This window comes from Stomoxys calcitrans, chromosome 2, assembly GCF_963082655.1.
Source record: "Stomoxys calcitrans chromosome 2, idStoCalc2.1, whole genome shotgun sequence".
NCBI classification, from domain to species: domain Eukaryota; kingdom Metazoa; phylum Arthropoda; class Insecta; order Diptera; family Muscidae; genus Stomoxys; species Stomoxys calcitrans.
Window position 1 is genome coordinate 170,453,591 of NC_081553.1, and position 22,639 is coordinate 170,476,229.

The 22,639-nt window shown below is 39.3% G+C and overlaps 1 protein-coding gene across 16 annotated transcripts in view; it reads right to left on the bottom strand.

Annotated features, from left to right (window-relative positions):
- Positions 1-22,639, bottom strand: part of LOC106081644 (uncharacterized) — a 235,329-nt gene that overhangs the window by 67,249 nt on the left and 145,441 nt on the right. For 6 of the 16 annotated variants that reach the window (XM_059363300.1, XM_059363304.1, XM_059363303.1 and 3 more), the window contains 7 exons: positions 19,799-19,965; positions 19,533-19,733; positions 19,073-19,263; positions 18,601-19,005; positions 15,999-16,260; positions 15,702-15,919; positions 7,466-7,555 (listed from right to left, as the gene is read on the bottom strand). In XM_059363300.1, the coding sequence (XP_059219283.1) occupies positions 7,466-7,555; positions 15,702-15,919; positions 15,999-16,260; positions 18,601-19,005; positions 19,073-19,263; positions 19,533-19,733; positions 19,799-19,965 (1,534 nt within the window). The remainder of the gene's footprint in view (positions 1-7,465; positions 7,556-15,701; positions 15,920-15,998; positions 16,261-18,600; positions 19,006-19,072; positions 19,264-19,532; positions 19,734-19,798; positions 19,966-22,639) is intronic. The other 10 variants (XM_059363308.1, XM_059363302.1, XM_013243752.2 and 7 more) reach the window with 4 other exon arrangements.

Consider the following 22,639-nt stretch of genomic DNA (forward strand, 5'->3'; position numbering starts at 1 on the left):
TACTATGAGACCCAACCAGATGAAGCAAAACTGCCGACTCGTTGACATCTGCTGCCAATCAATGAAGCTCACGATGCAAGCAAGCATTATCATCATCAAACATTTAGGCATCAAATGTCCCATTGAGCGCATGTAAAAACGTAAAGAAGAGCATTTAAAATTGTTTGATCGTTTTTAGCATATATGAATTAAGGTTTTAGTTTTTAAAACAGAAACAGAAACAAGAACCAAAACAATAAAACCAAAATAAATGTTCGATATTAAGGTATATACGAGTATATGATGTAAGTATAGTATACAGAACAAAGCTAATAACACATGATGGTTGTTGTTGTTGAGTTTGGTTCAAGTAACCGAAAATGGGACTAAACCAGAAGTAAAGCCCAAAGGAAAAAGGCACAAAGCAAAAGACACAAAACAGAATAGAACGAAAGGATAGGAAAAGCCATTGAATATATGATACAAATTGAGTTAGGTCGGTCGGCTGTATGTAGCTGTAATCAGTGTTTGATTACACTTGAAGTTTTTTACAGTGTACTACGAATGTATGTGTGTGTGTGTGTTTAAGGTGTCAGTGTGTGGGTATGTGTGATTGTGTGTTTTTTTGTTCTTGCATGTATGTACACTGTGAGAAACTCTTGCGTTGGGTTTATATTGTATTGACCTACTGTACTCCGGTACGTTAGTAGCACTACTCCTAAAGTTCGTACCTTGAACTCGTTGCATACGCACGATGGATTTCACTAATTGTTGTTTGCAATTTTTTTTTGTATGTAACAGAAAATAAAAATCTAAACGTACTTAACTTACGTAAGGTGGTTGCTTCGATTGTTTGAAAAAAAAATTGTACAATGCTAAATACTTTGAGATATTTTGATTGGAATTCGCCATATGAATTAAAACAGATTTTGTGATATAATGTTTTATGATCTCTTGGGAAATACGAACCTCATGTTGGATACTAATGCTAATGGACATCCCTATAAATAGTGATGTTCATATAGTAACGAAAGGTATGTTCTTCTCTGTAGGTCTGTAATAGCCCCAATTTTATTCACATTCTTTCAAATATGTCCTATTCGAAATCTCAGTAAGCGAAAAACGATGATAAGATATAAATAAAACCCGTATGTTCTGGTGACCAGTCTACAGTGATATTCCAACGAGTTGGAGAACAGACAAACTTGCCAAACTAGGTATTTTATTATACGGCATACAGGAACCCCATGGTTTCGCTACGCATAGAGAGAACCATAAGTCATTTGCTTATTGGCAAAAAGCAGATTGAATGGGCAGCGAAGCTGCTGGCAAGAGTCATGTTGAGTAGTTAACAAGAGTACGGCCTTCTAACCCACACGGGTATGAGATCACAGCCTATTTGGCGGAACTGGAACTTAAGGAATCTTAGACCGACTAGGCGAGGAAGCTTTCTAAAACCATGTTGGGTGACGACTGGGACCTGAGCAGGAAATCTGTGGACAAAAACAAGAGTTAGATAAAATCGCCCAATAAGGGTTTTAAAATTCGGTTGCTAATCGATAGGGGAAGTGAATAAGTCCTCCGCAAGGTGGTCTCTAAGGATGCGGAACCCGGAATCTGGGCGGTTAATTCTTTTCAGGTCTGGAAGTGTATGGGACCGAAGGCGTACTGCGTGCTATGTTGCAACGAACAGAACTGTATGCCCTAACATGGAAGGTAGGGCATGGGATGGGATGATTTTAAGAAGCTACTTGACGGGATGCTGAAGTGATTTTCAACCCGCAGGTAGGAAAAGCAAGGCACTCTCTACCCAAGGACTACAGGTCAATCAATATCTCATCCATCGCTGGAGACACTAATTGATGAATGTATGAGGTAACGTCTCAACCTGTCACTGCGCAGATAATAATAACTCTTAGAAAAAACCAACTACCAATTTTGTATGTGAAACTTTAAATTCTCAACGAGTTTTATCATTGAATCGAAGACATTATCAGTCTCTACAAGAGACTTGACAGACTAAATTATTGAAAATTTGATGACTTTCAACAAATACTTTAGTTGAGGTAGTTGTTAAAATAAGCGTACTACCATGAAGAGCACAAAACTTCCATGCTATTTATGAGTCCCCCGGTTGGCAAAAAAAAATTATTTTTCGGGAGGTCCTTATCCCCAAAGCGGGAAAAACATGAAAAAAAAAAACACATCACAACGAGTGATAACAGGTTCAATGAGGAGATAGTCGCAACTAGCTACTTCAAATTAGTTAAGGACCAATCCAAAGAAGACGGAGATGGTGCTCTTCACTCGAAGATACAAGTTACTGGAGTTCAGACTCCAGTCCTTGGACGGAATCACCCAGCAGCTGTCAAGGGAAGCGGTGTTCCTTGGCATAGTCCTCGATTCAAAGCTGCTCTGGAAGAGGAATACGGAAAAAAATAGCCGTTAGGCACTGTGCGCTTTTTATTCCTCTAAGATGATGTTCGATAGGAAGTGGGAGTGACCCCCAATATAATTTATGGTATGTTTACGCCTATGTTGCACTGGTATGGTGGGAGGCCGCGAATAAGAAGGCTCGAGCGAGGAAGTTTGAACATTCCATTAATGAACAGGGGATACTTCTCTCATATCAATGAGTGCTGTCCGATTAAAATTGAAGATCGATGATAAGGGGCCTCCCTTTTTGTTGTATTTATGGCGAGACCGAACAGCGTGACACATAGTGACATCACTTGGTATAGAAGATTTAACTTTGCAGGATAACTCACAATTGTAGCCAGCGTAAGGGAAAAACCAACGCTGAAAAATTTTCCAATGTTCTCACCGGGACTTGAACACTGGCGTTTGGCGTCATAGGAGGACATGCTAACCCCTGCGCCACTTAGCCTCCAATAAGGGAATCACCACCTTAAAAACTCAGGATTTATGTTGGCTGTAAGTTGGCACTTAAGGCCTTGGGTACGAGGACGGTGAGGTCAAAGTGTTTGGCGGATTGTTTACAGTCCCTGGATAGGCAACGAATCCACGACGTGATGCTGATATGGATTCCCGGACATGAGGGTATTGCAGGAAATGAGGGGTCGAACGGGAGCGCCAGAATAGGTTCGTCTGCGCCGTGCAAACCAGCCACCGGACTTGCCTACGTGCCATTTGTCGAGCTACTGAACATATTTGATGAAATGTTCAGTGCGGGGTCGGCAGTGAGTTGCGACAGGAAGACGAGGGAGTTGCTGGCGTTCGCTAAGAGGTTGCTGAGCACATTGGCGTGGGTCATAACCGTTAAAGTTGGCACATGGGAATAATTACTTCTGCAGGAGTTGCCTTGATAAGGGTGAGGAGGAGACTATCGATCACTTGCTCTGCTCAGGTCCGAGTCTTCAGGGACGCATGCTCTACTTTCTGGGGAGGCGGTTTTCAGCGATTTGGGTGATGTTGCCAACGTATCTCTGGGAAGTCTCCTTTGTTTCGTTGTTGATACGGTATGGTTCTGAAGAAGGTAAAGCTGGCAAACCATCGATAATCGCAGCATTCGATATTTTTAATAACAAATATCGATACTATCGTTAATTACCCATCACCTTGCGCCTTCAATGCACAGACTGAATAATAAGAAATTTAATAAAATCAATTGGTAGTCATGAGAGAACTCATTGTACAAAATTGTAGACCAATCGGATGTAAATTGTGCCCTCTATAGGCGCAATGTATTTTAAATGATATATTCAGAGTCTTATCGCTTATTTTTGTTAAATTTTGCAAAAAATTGAACTCTGTCGATAGTATCGATAGGAAAGATACTAATCGATATTCTATCCATAGTGCCATCGATATTTTTCCAGCCCTAGACGGAGGGTGCATAAAGATCCTGCGAAGGTACATTTGTGCTGTTTCCTCTAACTCTTTTATAACCTCTGGATATGGTCCGAGGTCTCATATCTTCCCTTCTTTTTCATTCTACGCAACCCATTCAACCTAACCTAACCTACCCTACCCGAAATAAAAATGTTGAAGACCGTTTAACAATGACACATGCCCTATCAAAGTAGAAACATCCTTTTCCCAAAGGATTAATTAGAGGATCAAGGAACTATGTTTGAATTTCATAATGAAAATTAAATCAATCAAAAAAGCACGCATTCGGCTTCGTACACTGTTTTCATGTGTTCGTGGCCCACATTGGTAATTGGAAGGATACGCTTTGAATTGCCATTTCTTAAGAGATTTATCTGAAATGGCGAAAATGGGCTTCACAGGTTAAGCTTCATTTTGCGATAGATTGGCTTATAAGGAACCAAAAGGCGTACTTACTTCTTTCGACCCTGGAGTATTACAATGATATGTCTGATGGCAGACTAACTCTCCTTCATCAGAATATACCCATTCTGCCCCGTTACTTTCTCCCGCATGAGGCTCAGCTTATTTTTATACCCCCACCATAGGATTGGGGTATACTAATTTCGTCATTCTGTTTATAGCACCTCAGAGTATGCGTCAGAGACTTCATAAAGTATTTATATTCTTGATTGTCATGTCATTTTAAGTCGATCTAGCCATGTCCGCCGGCTGTCTGTCGAAAGCACGCTACGGAGTAAAGCTAGCCGCTTAAAATTTTTCACAAATACTTTTTATTAATGTAGGTTGGTTGGGATTGTAAATGGGATAAATCAGTTCTTGTTTTCATATAGCTGCCATATAAACAGATCTTGGGTCTTGACTTCTTAAACTTCTAGAGGGCATAATTCTTATCCGATTTGACTGACATTTTGCATGAAGCGTTTTGGTATTACTTCCAACAACTGCGCTAAGTATGATTCAATCGGCCCATGTTTTGATATAGCAGACATATAAACCTATCATGGGTTTTGACTTCTTGAGCCCCTAGAGGGCGCAATTCACCTCCGATTTGGCTGAAATTTTGCACGTAGTGTTTTGGTATCACTTTCAACAACTGTGTTTAGTATGATTCAAATCGGTTCATAATTTGGTATAGCTGTCATATAAATCGATCTTGGATCTTGACTTCTTGAGGCAATAGTGCGCGCAGTTCTCGATTTGACTGAAATTTCGCACGAGGTGTTTTGTTATGACTTCCAATAACTGTGCTTAGTATGGCACAAATCGGTACATAACCTGATATAGCTGCCATATAAACCAATCTGGGAAATTTTTTTTTCTGTCAGCCAACACGCAGGGGGGGGGGGGGTGGGGAGGATGTAGTGCTTATTGACATTTGTCTCAAATCTTTGGATGTTAAAGTGGGTGGGAAAAACATTAAAATGAAGGCGATTCCACATACGAACGGTTCGGGCGAAGTAAGAATTCTCTCTTTAATGCATTGTGCGGTCCGCTGACCAATCAATTACAAATGGGTGTGAGTTCCTGGAATGTCTAGTATCCCTGACATACATCAGGAATAAGAAGACTAATATCAGACGAACACGCACCATGAAAGTACCGATAGAAAAGCGCCAAACAACCCACATTGCAACGATGATGAAGGGAGGCAATAGAGGTGGATACCCTACTGTGCCTTATCAGTAGCTCAAGGGATGATTTTGAAGCTTCAGCCCATACATGTCAGTTGTACTCCATTTTCGGCCTTATGAAAGTGGTGCAGGTGTTAAGAAGATCAGATGGCGCTAAGTAATTCTTACACCGTTTAAGGATGGAATGCTTTTTTGAATGCTTCTTTCGACACTTCAAATACATGTTTAACCCAACGGACATCACTTTGTATTTTCATGCCCAGAACATCAAGAGCTTCTGATTGCTCAACATCTACACCATTGATAGACAAAGATGACCGTAATGGGTAAGCGAATCATTTGTGTGACAACAAGCAGCACTGGGTCTTCTGTGCATTAAAATCTACTCCATTCATTCGACCCGACTCAGAAATGGCCAGCAAATCCTGGCAGAGTGTATTGTCCATAACCCGCCTCTTGTCCTCAATCTCTCGAAGACTCGACCTATGGTCGAATGAGGTCGAATGACAGAGATTACTGTCATCCGCAAATAAGTAGATCGGATTCGATGACTGACCCAACAGATCGTTGATGAAAATTAGAAAAGGAGAAGGAGAAAGAACAGAGCCCTGGGGTACACCTGCGGTCAATTTGTGCTCATTGGATGAGAACCCATCTATAGCGACTTGAATAGTGCGATCTCTGAGAAAGCTCGATATAAATCGAATGAAGCCATTACCGACACCAAATGCGACAAGCTTTGATAGTAGTGAACCGTGCCAAATCCTATAAAATGCCTTGGAGATGGGAGAGCCTCAACCTTACTCTCACCAAACTGGTGGATTGAGCAACTCCAATGTTCCGACAAAAGTCCCATGAGGTCGCCCTTAGGGCGATTTTTGCGGAACCCATACTGTTGGTCGCTAAGAAGGCCATTAGACTCTAAATACCTCACAAGATAGTGATTAACCTTGCTCTCCATGACCTTGGAGAGAGCGGAGCATATCACAATTGGCCGATAATTCGCAGGGTTGTTTGCCTCACCCTTCTTGGGCATTGGCTGAACGTTCGCAACCTTCCAACGCGCCGGGAATACTCCTGAAGGTTGAAAAGGTGGCGTAATGAACGAGCGAGCGTCGAAGAACACTTGCGTAAGACAAGTGTTGATATGCCATCCGGACCCGGGAATTTATTTACGTCTAGATTTTCAAGAACCATTTTAACTCCTCGAGTTCGAAAAAATATTTGGGGCATGATGCCAGATACATTTTCGATTGAGAGAAGTGGTTGATTGCTATCCGGCAGGGAAGGGTTCCCGGGTAATATATCAATTACACAGTGACTTCTACAACGTTCAGCAGTCGTAAGTAAAGCTCCAATAGCATAACAGGTTTTATTTAATATTCTTGGTTTGCCTAAAAAGAGATACTGCGCATAGAACTCGACAAATTCGATCCATGGTGGAGGGTATATAACATTCGGCCCAGCCGAACTTAGCACGCTCTTATTTGTTTATTTTCAATATTGTTCACGAAACAGAGACTCGAGGAAGTAAAAAACTGATCCAAATTTCTCTTCGCATTTAGCATTTAGCATTGTACATTAGTATTTTTAATTCTCAGTCCTAAATTCCATTAAATAATGAAATCTACAAATCACTACTCACTAAACTAAAGGTAATATAAAATATGGCTGAATAAGGTAAATAATTGATATAATATTGATATATATCATGGTTATATCATAAATAGCACTAAGTAAATACTAAATTTTGGTAGTAGTCGGCAAGCATTATTAAAAATATATATGTTCCAAACAATAAAATAACGTCAAATGCGAATGATTATCGTTTCTTTTGATATTATTTGGTTAAATAATATTGCATCATTTTTCACGTTTGTTTTATTTTATTCTTTATATAAGTTATTGACTATTATTATTAATTGATAAGTGGTAGATAATATGTGTGTGGTTTTAAGGTAAGAACAAATTTTGTATGTGATGAATGAATTTAGACTTACGTTAACATTTTGATTCGCTTGAGTCTGAGGTGTTTGTTTGGAAAAGAGGCCGCCGAGTAGGCCTCCTAATAAACCAGAACTTCCGTCGGCCTGCATTTGTACACAGATGATTTGGGGTAGTAGGAATTTATGTTTTAATTTCAACATTTACAAAATATACAAATGTCATGAAGTTTGCAATAAAAATAATGGGTAGGGGAAAAAACTTATATTTATGTGGTAAAAAAAAGATTTAGTTAATTTTTCGTATTGCTTTTCAGCTAACAATCGTACAATCGTTTTAACAGATCTTTCAATCATTAATCATGCCATAAAAGTCACCCTAAAACCAGGTTCTTCTTAACTTAACGTAAAAAAATTAACTGCAAGCAATTGAATTGAATTGAATTGAACTATTAATGCAACTCTTTCTGTAACGCCTGTTGGGTTAAAATTGGTGAAAGGGGAAGGGTGTAGGAACTTACATACATCTTATCAGTTAACCGTTATAAATAAACTTTTGATTAATTTTCTTTTAAGACTCTGCTGGAGGTCTTCTCTTTATCTTTCAAGTCTTAGTGCTTTTCACAAAAAAATATCGATTGTGTTATTCTATTATAAGTATGTTTTTTTTTTTTTTTTTTGTTAAGAGTTTGAATTACTTTAAGTAGAATTTCTGTGGTTTCGTGTATGTAGGTTTATTCAGAGATATGTGGTTTATTCAGAGTTTTGCGTTAAGAATAGTTAAAAGTGGAAATCGTGAAAGGCGAAATCGAAGTTAAAATTAAAGAAAATTGTGTGTATCGGTTACGGTATTAACTACTTAATAGAATTCAATGCGATTTATTTCTGTCTATTAGACATAGCTAATAGAGCTGAATCTAATCAGAAAGTGGTTATGAGTCGATCCGTATACTTATTCATCTTTAAACAAAAGGGCCAATGATCAAACACTCTATTCCACAGTATTCCATCAATACTGGTTGCTGACTATCCGAACATAACTCAATGAAAAAACCTCTAAAACAGGAGAAAAGTCTAGCTGTGCCGCCTGTATAATAACCTAGACCTACCCTATAAGTACATTGTGGGAGCTATATACAATTCTGAACCAATTTTGATGGACTTTGGCGGATGTTTTCCGATGGGTTATTAAACAATTCCTATCAAATTTCGAGCAAATATTTTCAAACTACAATATAATAACTACGGTTGACAAATTCCAACATTATTGCAAGTTACCCAAAAACTGACGAACATGTATAAGGGAGCTATATCTAACTCTGAACCGATTTCGACCAAACTTCCCAGATATTGTGATAGTCGCCGATGAAAGCGTTCTGCAAAATTTTTGCAAACTTGGTCAATCAATGCGCTTGCAGTGGCTCTTGGAGTGAAAATCGGGCGATATACATATATCAGAGCTATATTTAAATTTGGGCCGATTTCTATAAAATTCACCAATAATGTCGAGAGTCATTAGAAAACCCTTGCTGCCCAATTTCGAGACAATCGGTTAAAAAATAAGCACTATATTGAAGTATTTCTCAAAATCGGAAGAACATATATATGGGAGCTATAACTAAATTTGAACCGATTTTGAGCAAACTTCTAATATATTGTGGCTGATGTCGAGGAAAGCGTTGTACAAAGTTTTGGCAAGAATGGTCAATAAATGCACTTGTGACTATGGAAGTTAAAATCGGCCGATATATATAAATGAGAGCTATATTTAAATCTAAACTTATTTTAATGAAATTCTAGTAATGTCGAGAGTCATAAGCAAATCCTCCCTGCAAATCGGACAAACATATATATGAGAGCTTTATTCAAATCTGAACAGATTTTTCCAATTTCAAAAAGCTTCGTCTCTAGGCCGAAAAAAATGCTTATACCAAATTTGAAGACGATCGGATTAAAATTTTGACCTGTAGTTTGTACACAAATTAACATGAAAGACGGACAGACAGACAATTGTTCGACCTATAATACTATATGGTGTTGTGGTCTGGTGGAGGTAGCTTGAAAAGTCCACCTACTGTTTGATGACTTGTTTGTGAATCACACCCTCACTGAGGACGACAAAATCTGATGCACTGAATTTAATGCTACACCTAATGCCTCCGTCGTTATAACTAGACAAATTGCTGCGACCACTGCTGTGAGGCTAATTGATCTTTGGTCCTGCGTTGGCAACGGACACTGTGTTATGTTAACATTTTAGAAAGGGCAAGAAATTCTTTCCCTACATACCTGCAAGAAAGCCAAAAAAAGTTGGGGATTTAAACCGCATGCACTGGCAGTTGTCAGACCTATAATCCTATATGATGTTGTGGTCTGGTGGAGGTCGCTTCAAAAGTTCACCTACTGTTCAATACTCAGCTTGATTCAAAGGATGGCTTGTCACATCACCCCTCACTGAGGACGACAACATCTGATGCACTGAATTTTATGGTACACCTAATGCCTCTGATAAAAAGTATTGTACTACTCTTTCTGATACAATTAATTGGTACTATGATGTCCCTGTTAATAGAAGTTTCATAGACCTATGGTTTCAAAATAGACGACCAGGTGGGCTTTGGGCTGTACTTTGAAGAACCTGGACTGTTCATATCGACCACTGTAGTGTGTATCAAGCGGAGATCCTTGCAATTAAAGAAGTGGTGAAATGGTTAAGATATAATGTCATAACGACGATTAGCACAAATATCTTCTCAATCAGGTAGGCAGGCAGACATTAAGTCCCTGGAGAACTTATTTCTGAATTCAAAACCCGCCCCGACTGTCGCAAATACGAGATAGCTGCACTGTTCAAAATTCACCTGCTCTGGGTGCCGGGCCACAAAGATATCCCAAGGCATTGTAGAGCAGAAGAGCTTGAGAAACTGGAATCTGTGGGTATGCCCCTAGCGATTTGTAAGCTAAGTCTTCAGGATCAGGCACGAAAGGCAACGAATGATAGATAGAATAAATATTCGAAAATTATGTGGCCTAATCTAGACTTGAAGAGGTCGCTGGCTAGAACAGACGTCTCAGTCATTGTTGACGGATATATCCATTCCGGATATATCCATACCTACATCCAGATAACTACCATTGCTCTCAACGGTTATAATCTTATTTTATCTTGAATAACTAATCATCGCTACCTAGAACAGACTCTTTTCTACAGAACTTTTCTATTCCAAGGCTGAACTCATCATTAATAACAGTCATTGTGGCAGTCATGACAGGTCACAGTCTTACACCTTACACCTAATGCCCCTGATAAAAAGTATTGTACTACTCTTTCTGATACAATTAATTAGTACTATGATGTCCCTGTTAATAGAAGTATCATAGACCTATGGTTTCAAAATAGACGACCAGGTGGGCTTTGAGCTGTACTCTGGAGAACCTGGACTGGTCATATCGACCACTGTAGTGTGTATCAAGCGGAGATCCTTGCAATTAAAGAAGTGGTGAAATTCAAAACCCGCCCCCGACTTTCGCAAATACGAGACAGCTGCACTGTTCAAAATTCACCTGCTCTGGGTGCCGGGCCACAAAGATATTCCAAGGTATTGTAGAGCAGAAGAGCTTGAGGAACTGGAAACTATGGTCATGACAGGTCACTGTCTTATCAGAAACATACTGGAGGTTGCAAGAAACGATTTCTGCTGAAGCTGTGAGGATGTCGATGAAGAAAAAACTATAGAACATCTGCTGCGTGCATATGTCTCACACTGGAAGTCAGAAGGAGTTTCAATTTGAGAGCTTGTCTCATTTAGCGGATGTGAACATTCGCAAGTTGTTGGGCTTTTTCAAGCCATCTGGATGGTTCCAAGTGAGTCTAATGACAGACTCACGTGTAACCATCTTAAAACTTACCTAAACTTGAACAAAGGTTCGCACTCATCTCAGCGTACTCGGTTAGCAGAAGCTTCCCCCTGAAAAACCATGGTGCGACCAAGAGTGTCGAAATGCTACAGAAACAAAAAACCTCAGAACAACTCTGTATTCAGAAGCAACGCGTCAAGTGAATGAGAGATATCAGAAGAAAAGGAGAGTGGAGGAACGTCTATTCCGCAGAAAGAAGAGGGAAATGGAAAGATGAATGGCAGTGTGAGCGAATCGAGACGTACAGGAATTAAAATCTAGTCCGAAAATTTTACCAAAGACATAAAACCGATATCATCAGAATAGGCACATCCTTATACAGAGACAAGGAATGAATTCTGATAGCTGATACAGATAATGCGCTTAGGATATGGCAAGAACATTTTTATCAACATCTACTAAGCGATAGATGTGGCGATTACTGCGAAATCCTCGTCGCCGGCAATATCGAATACCAATCTCTGATGATAGCATAGAATGTATACCGCATAGACAGAATGAGGTCCTAGACTGAAAAACAACAAGAAAGCTGGAGCCGATGGGTTTCAAACTGAACCTCTGCGAACTACGCCCCCTTACACAAGAAAGGAGGCAAGAAAGTATGTACCGACTACAGAGAAATAAGTCTCCTTGTCATCGCCTACAAGATACTGGCGTGTGTGTATTGTGAGGAAGATTTAAGTCTTGAATCAATACCATAATTGTGGCCTACCAATGCAGTTTTGGACCTGCTAAATCCACAATAGACCAGAAATTTACACTACGCCAACTCCACGAAAAACTCCGAGATAGACAGGCCGACTATCAAGTCGCTTTCGACAGCTCTATACATTTAGAGGTATTTCAATATATGTCTGAGTGTGTCCCGGCAAAGATAGGGCTCCGCAGGAAGGCACTTGTTGATAAAAGTTCCTTAGTAAGAATAGAAAAGAACCAATGCGAAACATTTAATATCAAATGAGGTTTCAGACAGAGAGACAGCTTATCGTGTAATTCCTTTCATGTCATGCTGAAGAAGATTATACTAGATGTGAATGCGAATAGGTATGGCACACGGACACCAGAAGAAGTAACTGGTGACTTTGAAGAGATCGAACCAGAGTCAGTAATAGTGATTCTGGCGCTAAAGGGAGATAACACAAAGTGGATGGTATCAACTCTCGGAACCCTGGGAAAACGAAGAAAGTTGGAAACTATAACATTGAGATGGAAAACAGGACAAGACACTGATACAACTTGTGTTATTATATGGTTCGAAAGTATGGCTACTTATGTAAGCAGGCGAGGTAGTACTTGGAGGGGTTGAGAGCCATATCTTTATATACAAATACAAATTTTGACCATGAACATTCCACTAAGGAACAGGGGCAAACTTCTCACATATCAAATAGTGCAGTCTGATTCAAGATTTAAGGTCAATGATGAAGGGCCTCCTTTTTATAGCCGATTCCGAACGACGTGCCGCAGTGGGACACCTCTTTGGAGAGAAGTTTTACATGTCATTGTACCTCAAAATGTTGCCAGCATTATGTGGGGAAAACCACCGCTGAAAATTTTTTCTGATGCTCTCGCCAGGATTCGAACCCGGGCGTTCAGCGTCATAGTCGGACATTCTAACCTCTGCGCTACGGTGGCCTCCTTTATATATACAATTCAATTTGTGTTTGTTTGTTTGTTCCGTATAGACTCAAAAACGGCTGAACCGATTACCTTGAAATTTTCACAGATTGTGTAGGTTGGTCTGGAAGGAAACATAGGCTATAAAACTTTTTGATATCGAGAGGGGAGCGTACCCTCCCCCTTACCCCAAAAGTAGTACCCAAAAATAAAAGTGAACCGATCGGGACAATATGGGATTCAAATGAAAGGTATTCAAGAGTAGAGTACCAATTTCATAATAAAGTTTGGTCTAAGAATCTGGGGGCCGCCCCAGCCCCAAAACCCCTGAAAATAGGTTTATTTGACGATCATGACAATATGGGACTTAAATGAAAGGTATTAGGGAATAGACTACGAATATGGTCAGGAAGTAGGAATAGACTTTATAATTTATTGATAACGGAAGGGGGCGGACCTTCCACCGTTACCTCAAATACACCAGAGATTTCGAATCTGACATACAAAATTAGATCGAAGTATAGAGGGTAACGCCACCCCTCAAAAACGCCATTAGAACCATTATGACTATATGATACTTGGCTGAACCGATTTTCTTAAAATTTTTATAGATTGTATACGTTTGTCTGGAAGCAAACATAGGCTATATAATTTTTAGATATCGGGACGGGGCGGACCCTCCCCCTTATTCCAAAAACGCCACCCATATCCAAAAGTGGTCCGATGGGCACAATAAGGGTATCAAATGAAAGGTATTGGAGACCAGAAAACGAACATGGTATTAAAATTTGGATCCACGTACCTAGAGGGTAATCAGATATATTCGAAATTCATGTCAATATGGGACTCAAATGAAAAGTATTAGGCAGTAGATTACAAATAGGGCATAAAACATTATGTCCAAGTAGAAGGAGGTCGCCCACCCTAAATACTCCAAAACGGTTCATATTTACTGGCCATGGCAATATGGGGCTCAAATACAAGGGATTTGGAAGTGCAGCACGAATTTGATATCCATATTTGAGTCGAAATGTCTAAGTTGCCATCCCTCCCCTAATGAGAACATTACCCTAGGAAAAACATTACCACCAGTAACCGAGAAGGGGCGAATTCTCACACATCAATGAGTGCTTTCCGATTCATGTTTAAACTCAATGATAAGGAACCTTTTATATATAGCCGAGTCCGAAAGACGTCCCGCAGTGCGACACATCTTTGGCGAACACTTTTTTAATGACCCTGCATGGCATTGTACCTCGCAAATGTTGCCAACATTAAGAAGGGATTAACACCGCTTTGTCTGATGTTCTCGCCAGGATTCGAAAGCATTCAGCGTCATAGGCTACAATGGCACGAATTCGATATCCTTGTTCAGGGCTAAGTGTCCCTACCCCAAAAATATATTAGAGAGTTAAAGAAGGCGCAGCGGAGCGGAGATGACCGGAGTCGTATGAACCTTGAGCTGTATGACGACATTAGCCTAGTTCAACGATAGTTTTGGCTAGGTCATGTTGTCCAGCGAAAAGGTCGTTTGAAGTTATACATTGTGGTATAGGCAAAGTGGAAGACTATAACTCCCAATACCATGGCAGCCAATTGTGCGTACCGCATTGACCCGATGGAGTCCTTCATCGGCAAGGGCTGTCACCTTAGTGTATAACATACCTCTACAACAAGCACCAAAACCCCGATGAAAAGATCAAGTGGAGAAACACATATCGATATTGGGTGACAGAATCTAGAGAAGGAGCGCAGAAGACCAAGAAGCTCGGTAATCTCTTCTGGAGTTCCGCTGCCAACTGGGAAAAAGCAAGTAGGATCTTAATCCTTGGATCTCCTAAAAATGATCCATTTTCAATTGGATTATTAACCACTTTAAAAAACTAAACTTTGGAAAATTTTTATTACAATTTAATTACAATGAATTTTTATAACCCAGTAGCGACACAATTTTCTTTAATTTTTTTATTATTATTTTAATTTTTTTTTTTTCAATATTTGCTAGTAGAGTAGAGTTGAAATTTTGTAGTATAAATTTTGTTGAGCAACAAGTCTTGCAAATTAGTAGTATTCAAGAAAAGTTCAGTATGTATAAAGAATAAGAAGAAAATCGGTGTCAAAACAATGTGAAGAAACCAAAGAAAAGTTCTGAATGCAAATGAAATGAAAGTTATTTCACACGTAGGAGTAAAAAGTGCAGGCAAATTAAATATCAATATATTCTGTAGAAGTAGTAGAGCAATTGTTTGAAAAAAATGTAATCTGAAGGTATATTCTCAAAGTTAGTCGATTTGTTTTTTTTATTGTTAGAAAACAGGAAACGTGTTTTGTTTGGTTTATTAAGAGAATGAACAATTTTGTGATGTGTGGTTCTGTTGAAAATGTTCCAAGTGTATGCCTTTGTACAGTGGATAATAGGTGAATTGGGAATTTGTTTACAGTGTAATTGTAATAATGGAATTTGTACAGAGTTGCCATGTGTGAATATGCACAAAGAGAAAAGACCAAGGACAATTCTCTACGATGGCATTTAGACATTGTGTGAAAAGTGGAGAGGTTAGAGATGTTAGAATATATAGTACAAATATATGTATGTATGTTATAGAAAAAGTGGTTGGTAGAAAATTTTAAAAACCCAAAAATATAGTATAAGAGTAACTCTGGAGAAGGGTTTGATTGAAATGTTGTGTTTTATTTTCAAAGTACGGTATTGTTGTTTCATTAGACAGCTGAGGCAAATGGTAAAGGCGACACTTACCGGTTGGCCTGGCTGTCCGGGTTGCTGTTGGCCGGTCTGCTGCATGCCTTGCTGCTGTTGTTGGGGGTGCATTTGATTTGGATCGTACTGATTTGGATCTTGACCCATCATCTGCTGTTGCATTCCCATCTGACCATGTGGCCCCTGGGGTAATTGTGGACCCATGCCCATACCCATTTGATTTGGTCCCCTTCTGCCCACTGCACTTCGCACAGAGCCTGGAAAATTAAAAAAAAAAAAAAAACAAAAGTTTACCTTAGGCTTACATATTTAGGATAAAGCTATGCAAATACTTACTTGGTATTAGTATGGGTGCACTGTCAGCCGATTGCGAATCTCTGGATTTCGTACGTATGGTCACGGCTCTCGGATTAAATGTACCCAATTTACCAATATCTATGAGAGCATGATCACCCGTGGGTGAATTGATATCGGTCACCTTTTTACCATCAGCGTACACAGAATAGCCGGTTACAGGCCCCGATGAAGTGGGCCTATTAACTGGCTGCCATGTCACTAAAATGGTACCATCTTGAGGACCAGCCTCAAGTTGAATTTCCTGCAAGAAGGTACAAAATAAAATCATAACTAGAGTATAAACATAAATGCAATGTAATGTGGAACAATCAAATCGCAGAAACAATCTATTTTGAAGCTCTACCTAACTTCCTACGACACGCAGTGGAAAAAATTGTAAAAAAACAGTAAACAAGTAAAAAGGCGTTGAATACCCACCACCTCAGGTATATTTGTAAACCACCTTTCGTCAAAATACGGTGAAAAATGCATTCTTAATGCCCCTTAACAGCTATACCGAAATATGTTCCGATTTGGACCAAATACAAATCATTGTTCCATTGTGTATAACAAAATATTGCTCTTTTTAGTAGCTATATCTAAAAATAAACCGAGCTGAACCATATACGATGCAGATGTCGAAAAGCCTAACATAAGACACTGTGTTAAATTTCAGTGAAATCGGATTACAAATGCGCCTTTTATGGCCCCAAAAGCTTAAACCGAGAGATCGGTCTTTATGGCAGCTATATCCAAATCTGGACCGATCTGTACCATATTGCAGAAGTTTGTCGGGGGGTTTAACTTAACTCACTGTTCCAAATTTTGGCGACATCGGACAAGAGATGCGTCTCTAATGGGCCCAAAACCTTAAATGCGCCTTTTATGGTCGCAAGACCTTAAATCGAGAGAACGGTCTATATGGCAGATATATCTAAATCTGAACCGATCAGGACCAAATTAAGGAGAGATGTCGAAGGGTCTAACACAACTTACTGTCCCAAATTTTGGAAAAATCGGATAATAAATGTGGCTTTTATGGGCCTAAGACCCTAAATCGACAGATCGGACTATATGGCAGCTATATCCAAATCTGGACCGATCTGGGCCAAATTTCAGCAAAATCAGATTGTAAATGGGGATTTTATGGGCCTAAGACCCTAAATCGGCGGATCGGTCTATATGGGGCTATATCAAGATATTGTGCCATACAGCCCATCTTCGAACCATACCTGCTTATGGAGAAAAAAATAATCTGTGCAAAGTTTCAGATCAATATCTCTATTTTTAAAGACTGTAGCGTGATTTCAACAGATAGACGGACAGACATGGCTAGATCATCTTTTGTTTGTTTGTTTGTTTGTTTATTATTTATGACATTACTAGTACAACAAGACATAAGTCTTATAATTGACTGTACTAGAATCACAAGAAGATACACAGTAATGGTTTACAAAAATTAGAAGTAGGAAAACATTTTATAAATAAAATTGAAATTTGTGTAAATAAAATTGAAATTTGTATAAATAAAATTGAAATTTGTATAAATAAAATTTAAATTTGTATAATTAAGAAACAAAATTAAAAAAAAAACAATAATCAAGCATAAAATTTAAAAAGCTCAGTCTTAAAAACAGAAGCATTGCTTAGTAATTGCAAATAATTAGGGAGCGAGTTCCAAAGACGAATTGTGTTGATGAAGAATTGGCGTTCGGAGGAGAGTTTTTTGAACCTGGGAAGAATGAGTTTTTTGCCTCTGTTGGATCTGGCGAACTGCACACGATTATAAAGATAAAAGGGTTCTTTTGTGTAAATTATATTATGCAGCTGTATTAAGCATCTTATCTTTAAGTAGTTGCTAAATTGAACGTTGAAAATTTTGTATGCGAATTCAGATATTCTGTCTCTCCTAGTTTTGTTAAAGACATAACGTGCGATGTTGTTATATGCAACATTTAGTGTCCGGGAGTCATTGTAGTCACAATATGCAAAGACTTCACATCCGTAAAGCAGTGTTGGGAGTAAATATGTCTTTGCAAGCATCATACGAATATTAAAAGTAGTACATGTACGCACATTCCATAAATTTCTCAGCATACCATATACTTTGCCAGAAGCGCGATTAATGTGGTTTGTCCAAGTCAGCTTTGTATTGATCGTTAAACCCAAATTGGATGAAGACTCTACTCGTTGTATTACATTGTCTGAAATTCTTAATTCGACGTTGTATTGAAGAGATTGATTTTTACCAATAACTATGAGTTTTACGCTGATCAAGAATATATATACTTTATAGGGTCGGAATTGAATATTTCGATGTGTTGCAAACGGTGGTGGGTATAAAAACAACGTAACTATCGAATGGAGCGAATATCGAAAGTTTCCCAGCTCTACTACTGTCCTCTTACATAAATCATAGATAGGTTAAAGTGGCAATCTAGGTTAGAGTGGCAACAGATTCGCTAAGACCAATTGAGCCCATTGTGTTACCACATTAGCAACAAAACAAAACCTCTGTTTGGGAATCGAATCCATGACCCCCACACATGGAATCCGCTACCTAATCTGCTCCATACATTATTAATACTACACTTCAACTTACCTGTGGTGGATCCGGTAATCCTTTTGTGAGTGTTCGAAAATCTGCATATGCTCCAGGAGCTTCCTCTTGTGGACGACCTTGTGCCGGCTGTGGCCCCCCTGGTGCACGCAAATGTTTTGCCCGCACAGTCACTCGATACTGAGTACTGGGAGCCAAGCCGGTTATGGTATGACGATAGACGCCAGGCTTAACAGTGCGCACCTCGACATTATTTACACAAACTATATGCTGGTGATTGGAATTGGCTGGCAGCCATGTTATGACGGCAGATGAACACGTTATATGTGTAGCTCGGACAGATGATGGACCCAAATGTGAGGTATCACGACCAATAATCATTGTACATGCAGCGTCACGTGATTGTTGGCGATTTTGTGTGAGACTACGTACACTAATCCGATGAGGCTGCAAATTAAATAAACAGACAATCAATACAAAGTATCATCCAAAAAAAGTAGGACGAATTATTTACCCTATTGGAATCCACGCCCTCTATAAGAGCACGTGTGCGTTCATTAGCTTTAACGGTTACTTTCAGTACACCGTCTACATACACATGATAGCTATCTATGAGATTGTAACCACAGGGTTCAGGGGGAGACCATCCGATCAGGACACTCTTATTCAATTGTCGTTCCAGCGTCAAATGTTTGGGGGCTGGCACTATTTTGGGGAAGAAAATAAAACGTTTTATGTTAAAAACTGCTAATCTGGTGTAGGAAGGAAAAATCGACAGGACTATGCTTTTGGCGCGATACGGCTTTTAAGGGAAATCTAGCATTACTTTCAAAAATAGATCACTTGAAAAAATATCTTACTTGTGAACACATTAACACCAAATAGTTAACACCAAATATTATTAAAGACACACATTTGTAAGTACGAATATCAAAACAGTTCAATGGGTTTGTATTCTCTTTTTTGATGCTTACCATTATCACTGATGTCGTCCTGATCGTGCTCTAGATCGGTATGGGATTCACTTAGTCTAGCCAAATCCTCTTGGGTATGTGTGAGCAATGGATTGTGTGGTGGCAATGAGGGCAATGACGTTGAATCACATTGCATGGAACCATCTTCGGCATCGCGGAGGGTGGAAAGTACAGCTTGATGAAATTCTAAAAGATCGTCGCCTACAAAATGAGAAATTTGCTAGAGTTAATTTCTTTGATGATAACAGTTCGCACAATACACTTACCTATTAAACGCTGCACAAATGAAGCGGGCACCAGACCACGTCTACCGTCTAACAGTTCAGCATCGAGGTAACCACCCTGAGGCTCACCACTAGTCCAAACCAGCAGATAGTCGCCAGCGCACAGCGAAAGCTCACCCTCTGCATCCCTGTTAAAGATATTAGAAGCTCTAGAAAACAAATTGATTGGAAATCGAAAGAGAGAAACATTAGGGAGTGAAAAGATCCGTAATAAAGCAGTGTCCCATGCAAAAAAAAAATATATGATCAGTCAAACATTAAGTCATTAATTTCTTAGAAAACATACATATTTATGTTTATCCTTAGAAGACGCCATAAAAGTGTTTCTTTTCTAAACGAAACTGAGATTAGACGTTAAAAAAGATCAGACGTTACTTTAGCCATGAAAACTCATCCCAGTTGGCATTACTTGATTTCAAACAAATAACGATTTGAAGCATGATGTTTCAAACACCATCAAAACCACAGAACTGCAGTGATTTAATAATTCAAAATAAAGTCTGTAATTTAATGAAATTATTGTGTAATAACATTCACCTAATGTTTCTTGACAGAATGCTTTGCAGCTTTCAAAGGAGGCCTATTTATGGGTTTTGTTTCAAGTTTTACCAAGCTGAACTTTGTTACTATTTTTTGCAAAGGCGTGGAAAAAAATGTACGATAAGAGCTAATCTTTAAATATAAGCAAAGTCCGATTTGTAAACAAAGAAAAACAAGTAAAAAGGCGTTTTTGGATACCCACTACCTCGAGTATATATGTAAACCACCTTTTGTCAAAATCCGGCGAAAATGCATACCTTATGCCTCATAGCAACTATATCGAAATATGTTCCGACTTGGACCAAATACTAATAAATACAAGTCATTGTTCAAATGTGTATAACGAAATATTGGTTGGCCTTTTAATAGCTATATCTAAAAGTAAACCGATCTGAACCATATACGGCACAGGTGTCGAAAAGCCCAACATAAATCACTGTGTCAAATTTCAGTGAAATCGAATTATAAATGCTCCTTTTATGGCCCAAAAACCTTAAATCGAGAGATCGGTGTATATTGCTGTTATATCCAAATCCGGACCGATCTGAGCTAAATTGAAGAAGAACGCCGAAAGGCCTAACACAACTCACTGTCCCAAATTTCGGCGGCATCGGACAATAAATGCGCCTTTTATGGGTCCCAAACTTTAAGTCGAGAGATCGGCCTATATCGCAGCTATATCCAAATCTAGACCGATCTGAGTCAAATTGAAGAAGGATGTCGAAGGGCCTAACACAACTCACTGTCCCAAATTTCGGCGACATCGGAAAATAAATGCGCCTTTTATGGGCCCAAAACCTTAAATCGGAGATTGGTCTATATGGCAGCTATATGTAAATCTTGATCGATCTAGGCCAAATTGCAGAAATATGTCGAGGGGCTTAACTTAACTCACTGTCTAAAATTTTGGCGATATCGGACAATAAATGCGCCTTTTATGGGCCCGAAACCTTAAATCGAGAGATCGGTCTATATGGCAACTATATCCAAATCTGGATCGGTCTGTGCCATATTGCAGAAGTATGTCGAGGGGCTTAACTTAACACAAACAAACACAAATTTTGCCAATGAACATTCCACTTAGAAACAGGGGCAAACTTCTCACATATCAATGAGTGCAGTCCGATTCAAGTTAAATCTCAATGCTAAGGGGCCTCCTTTGTATAGCCGAGTCTGAACGGCGTGCCGCAGTACGATACCTCTTTGGAGAGAAGTTTTACATGGCATAATACCTCACAAAACCACCGCTGAAAATTTTTTCTGATGATCTCGCCAGGATTCGAACCCAGGCGTTCAGCGCCATAGGCGGACATCCTAATCTAAGCGTACGGTGGCCTCTACTGTCCCAAATTTCGGCGAAATCGGACAATAAACGCGCCTTTTATGGGCCCAAAAACTTAAATCGAGAGATCGGTCTATATGGCAGCTATATCCAAATCTGGGCCGATCTGGGTCAAATTGCAAAAAGATATCAAGGCCTAACGCAACTCACTGTCCCAAATTTCGGCGACTTCGGACAATAATGGCGGCTTTTATGGGCCCAAAACCTTAAATCGAGAGATCGGTGTATATGGCAGCTATATTAAAATCTGAACCGATCCGGACCAAATATCGAAGAGCCTAGCACAACTCACTGTCCCAAATTTTGGCAAAATCGGAAAATAAATACGCCTTTTATGGGCCTAAGACCGTAAATCTGAACCGATCTGAGCCAAATTGAATTAAAATTTCAGGAAAATCGGATAATAAATGTGGCTTTTATGGGCCTAAGACCCTAAATAGGCGGATCGGTCCATATGGGGCCTATATCAAGATATATTCCGATATAGACCATCTCCAAACTTAACCTGCTTATGGAGAAAAAAAATAATCTGTGCAAAGTTTCAGCTCAATATCTCTATTTTGTACAGATTGTAACGTGATTTCAACAGACAGATGGACGGTCAGGGCTAGATCGTCTTAGATTTTTACGCTGATCAAGAATATATACATTTTTTTGGGTCGGAAATGAATATTTCGATGTGTTGCAAACGGAATTGCAAAATGAATATACCCCCATCCTTCGGTGGTGGGTATAAAAAATCGCCAATGAACGGTTTTGGGCTGGCCATTGTTTAACGTAATACGGTTCGTTGGACAAAAATCCAGGCGATCAAGCAATGCGGGAGGTAGAAGGTCTTAAGACGAGGACACCGAAAGTGAATAAAAAGATAGATTCTTATGGTGTCAGTTACACAACACACCCACGCATACATTTGACGGACAAAGTTTACAAACTTTTAA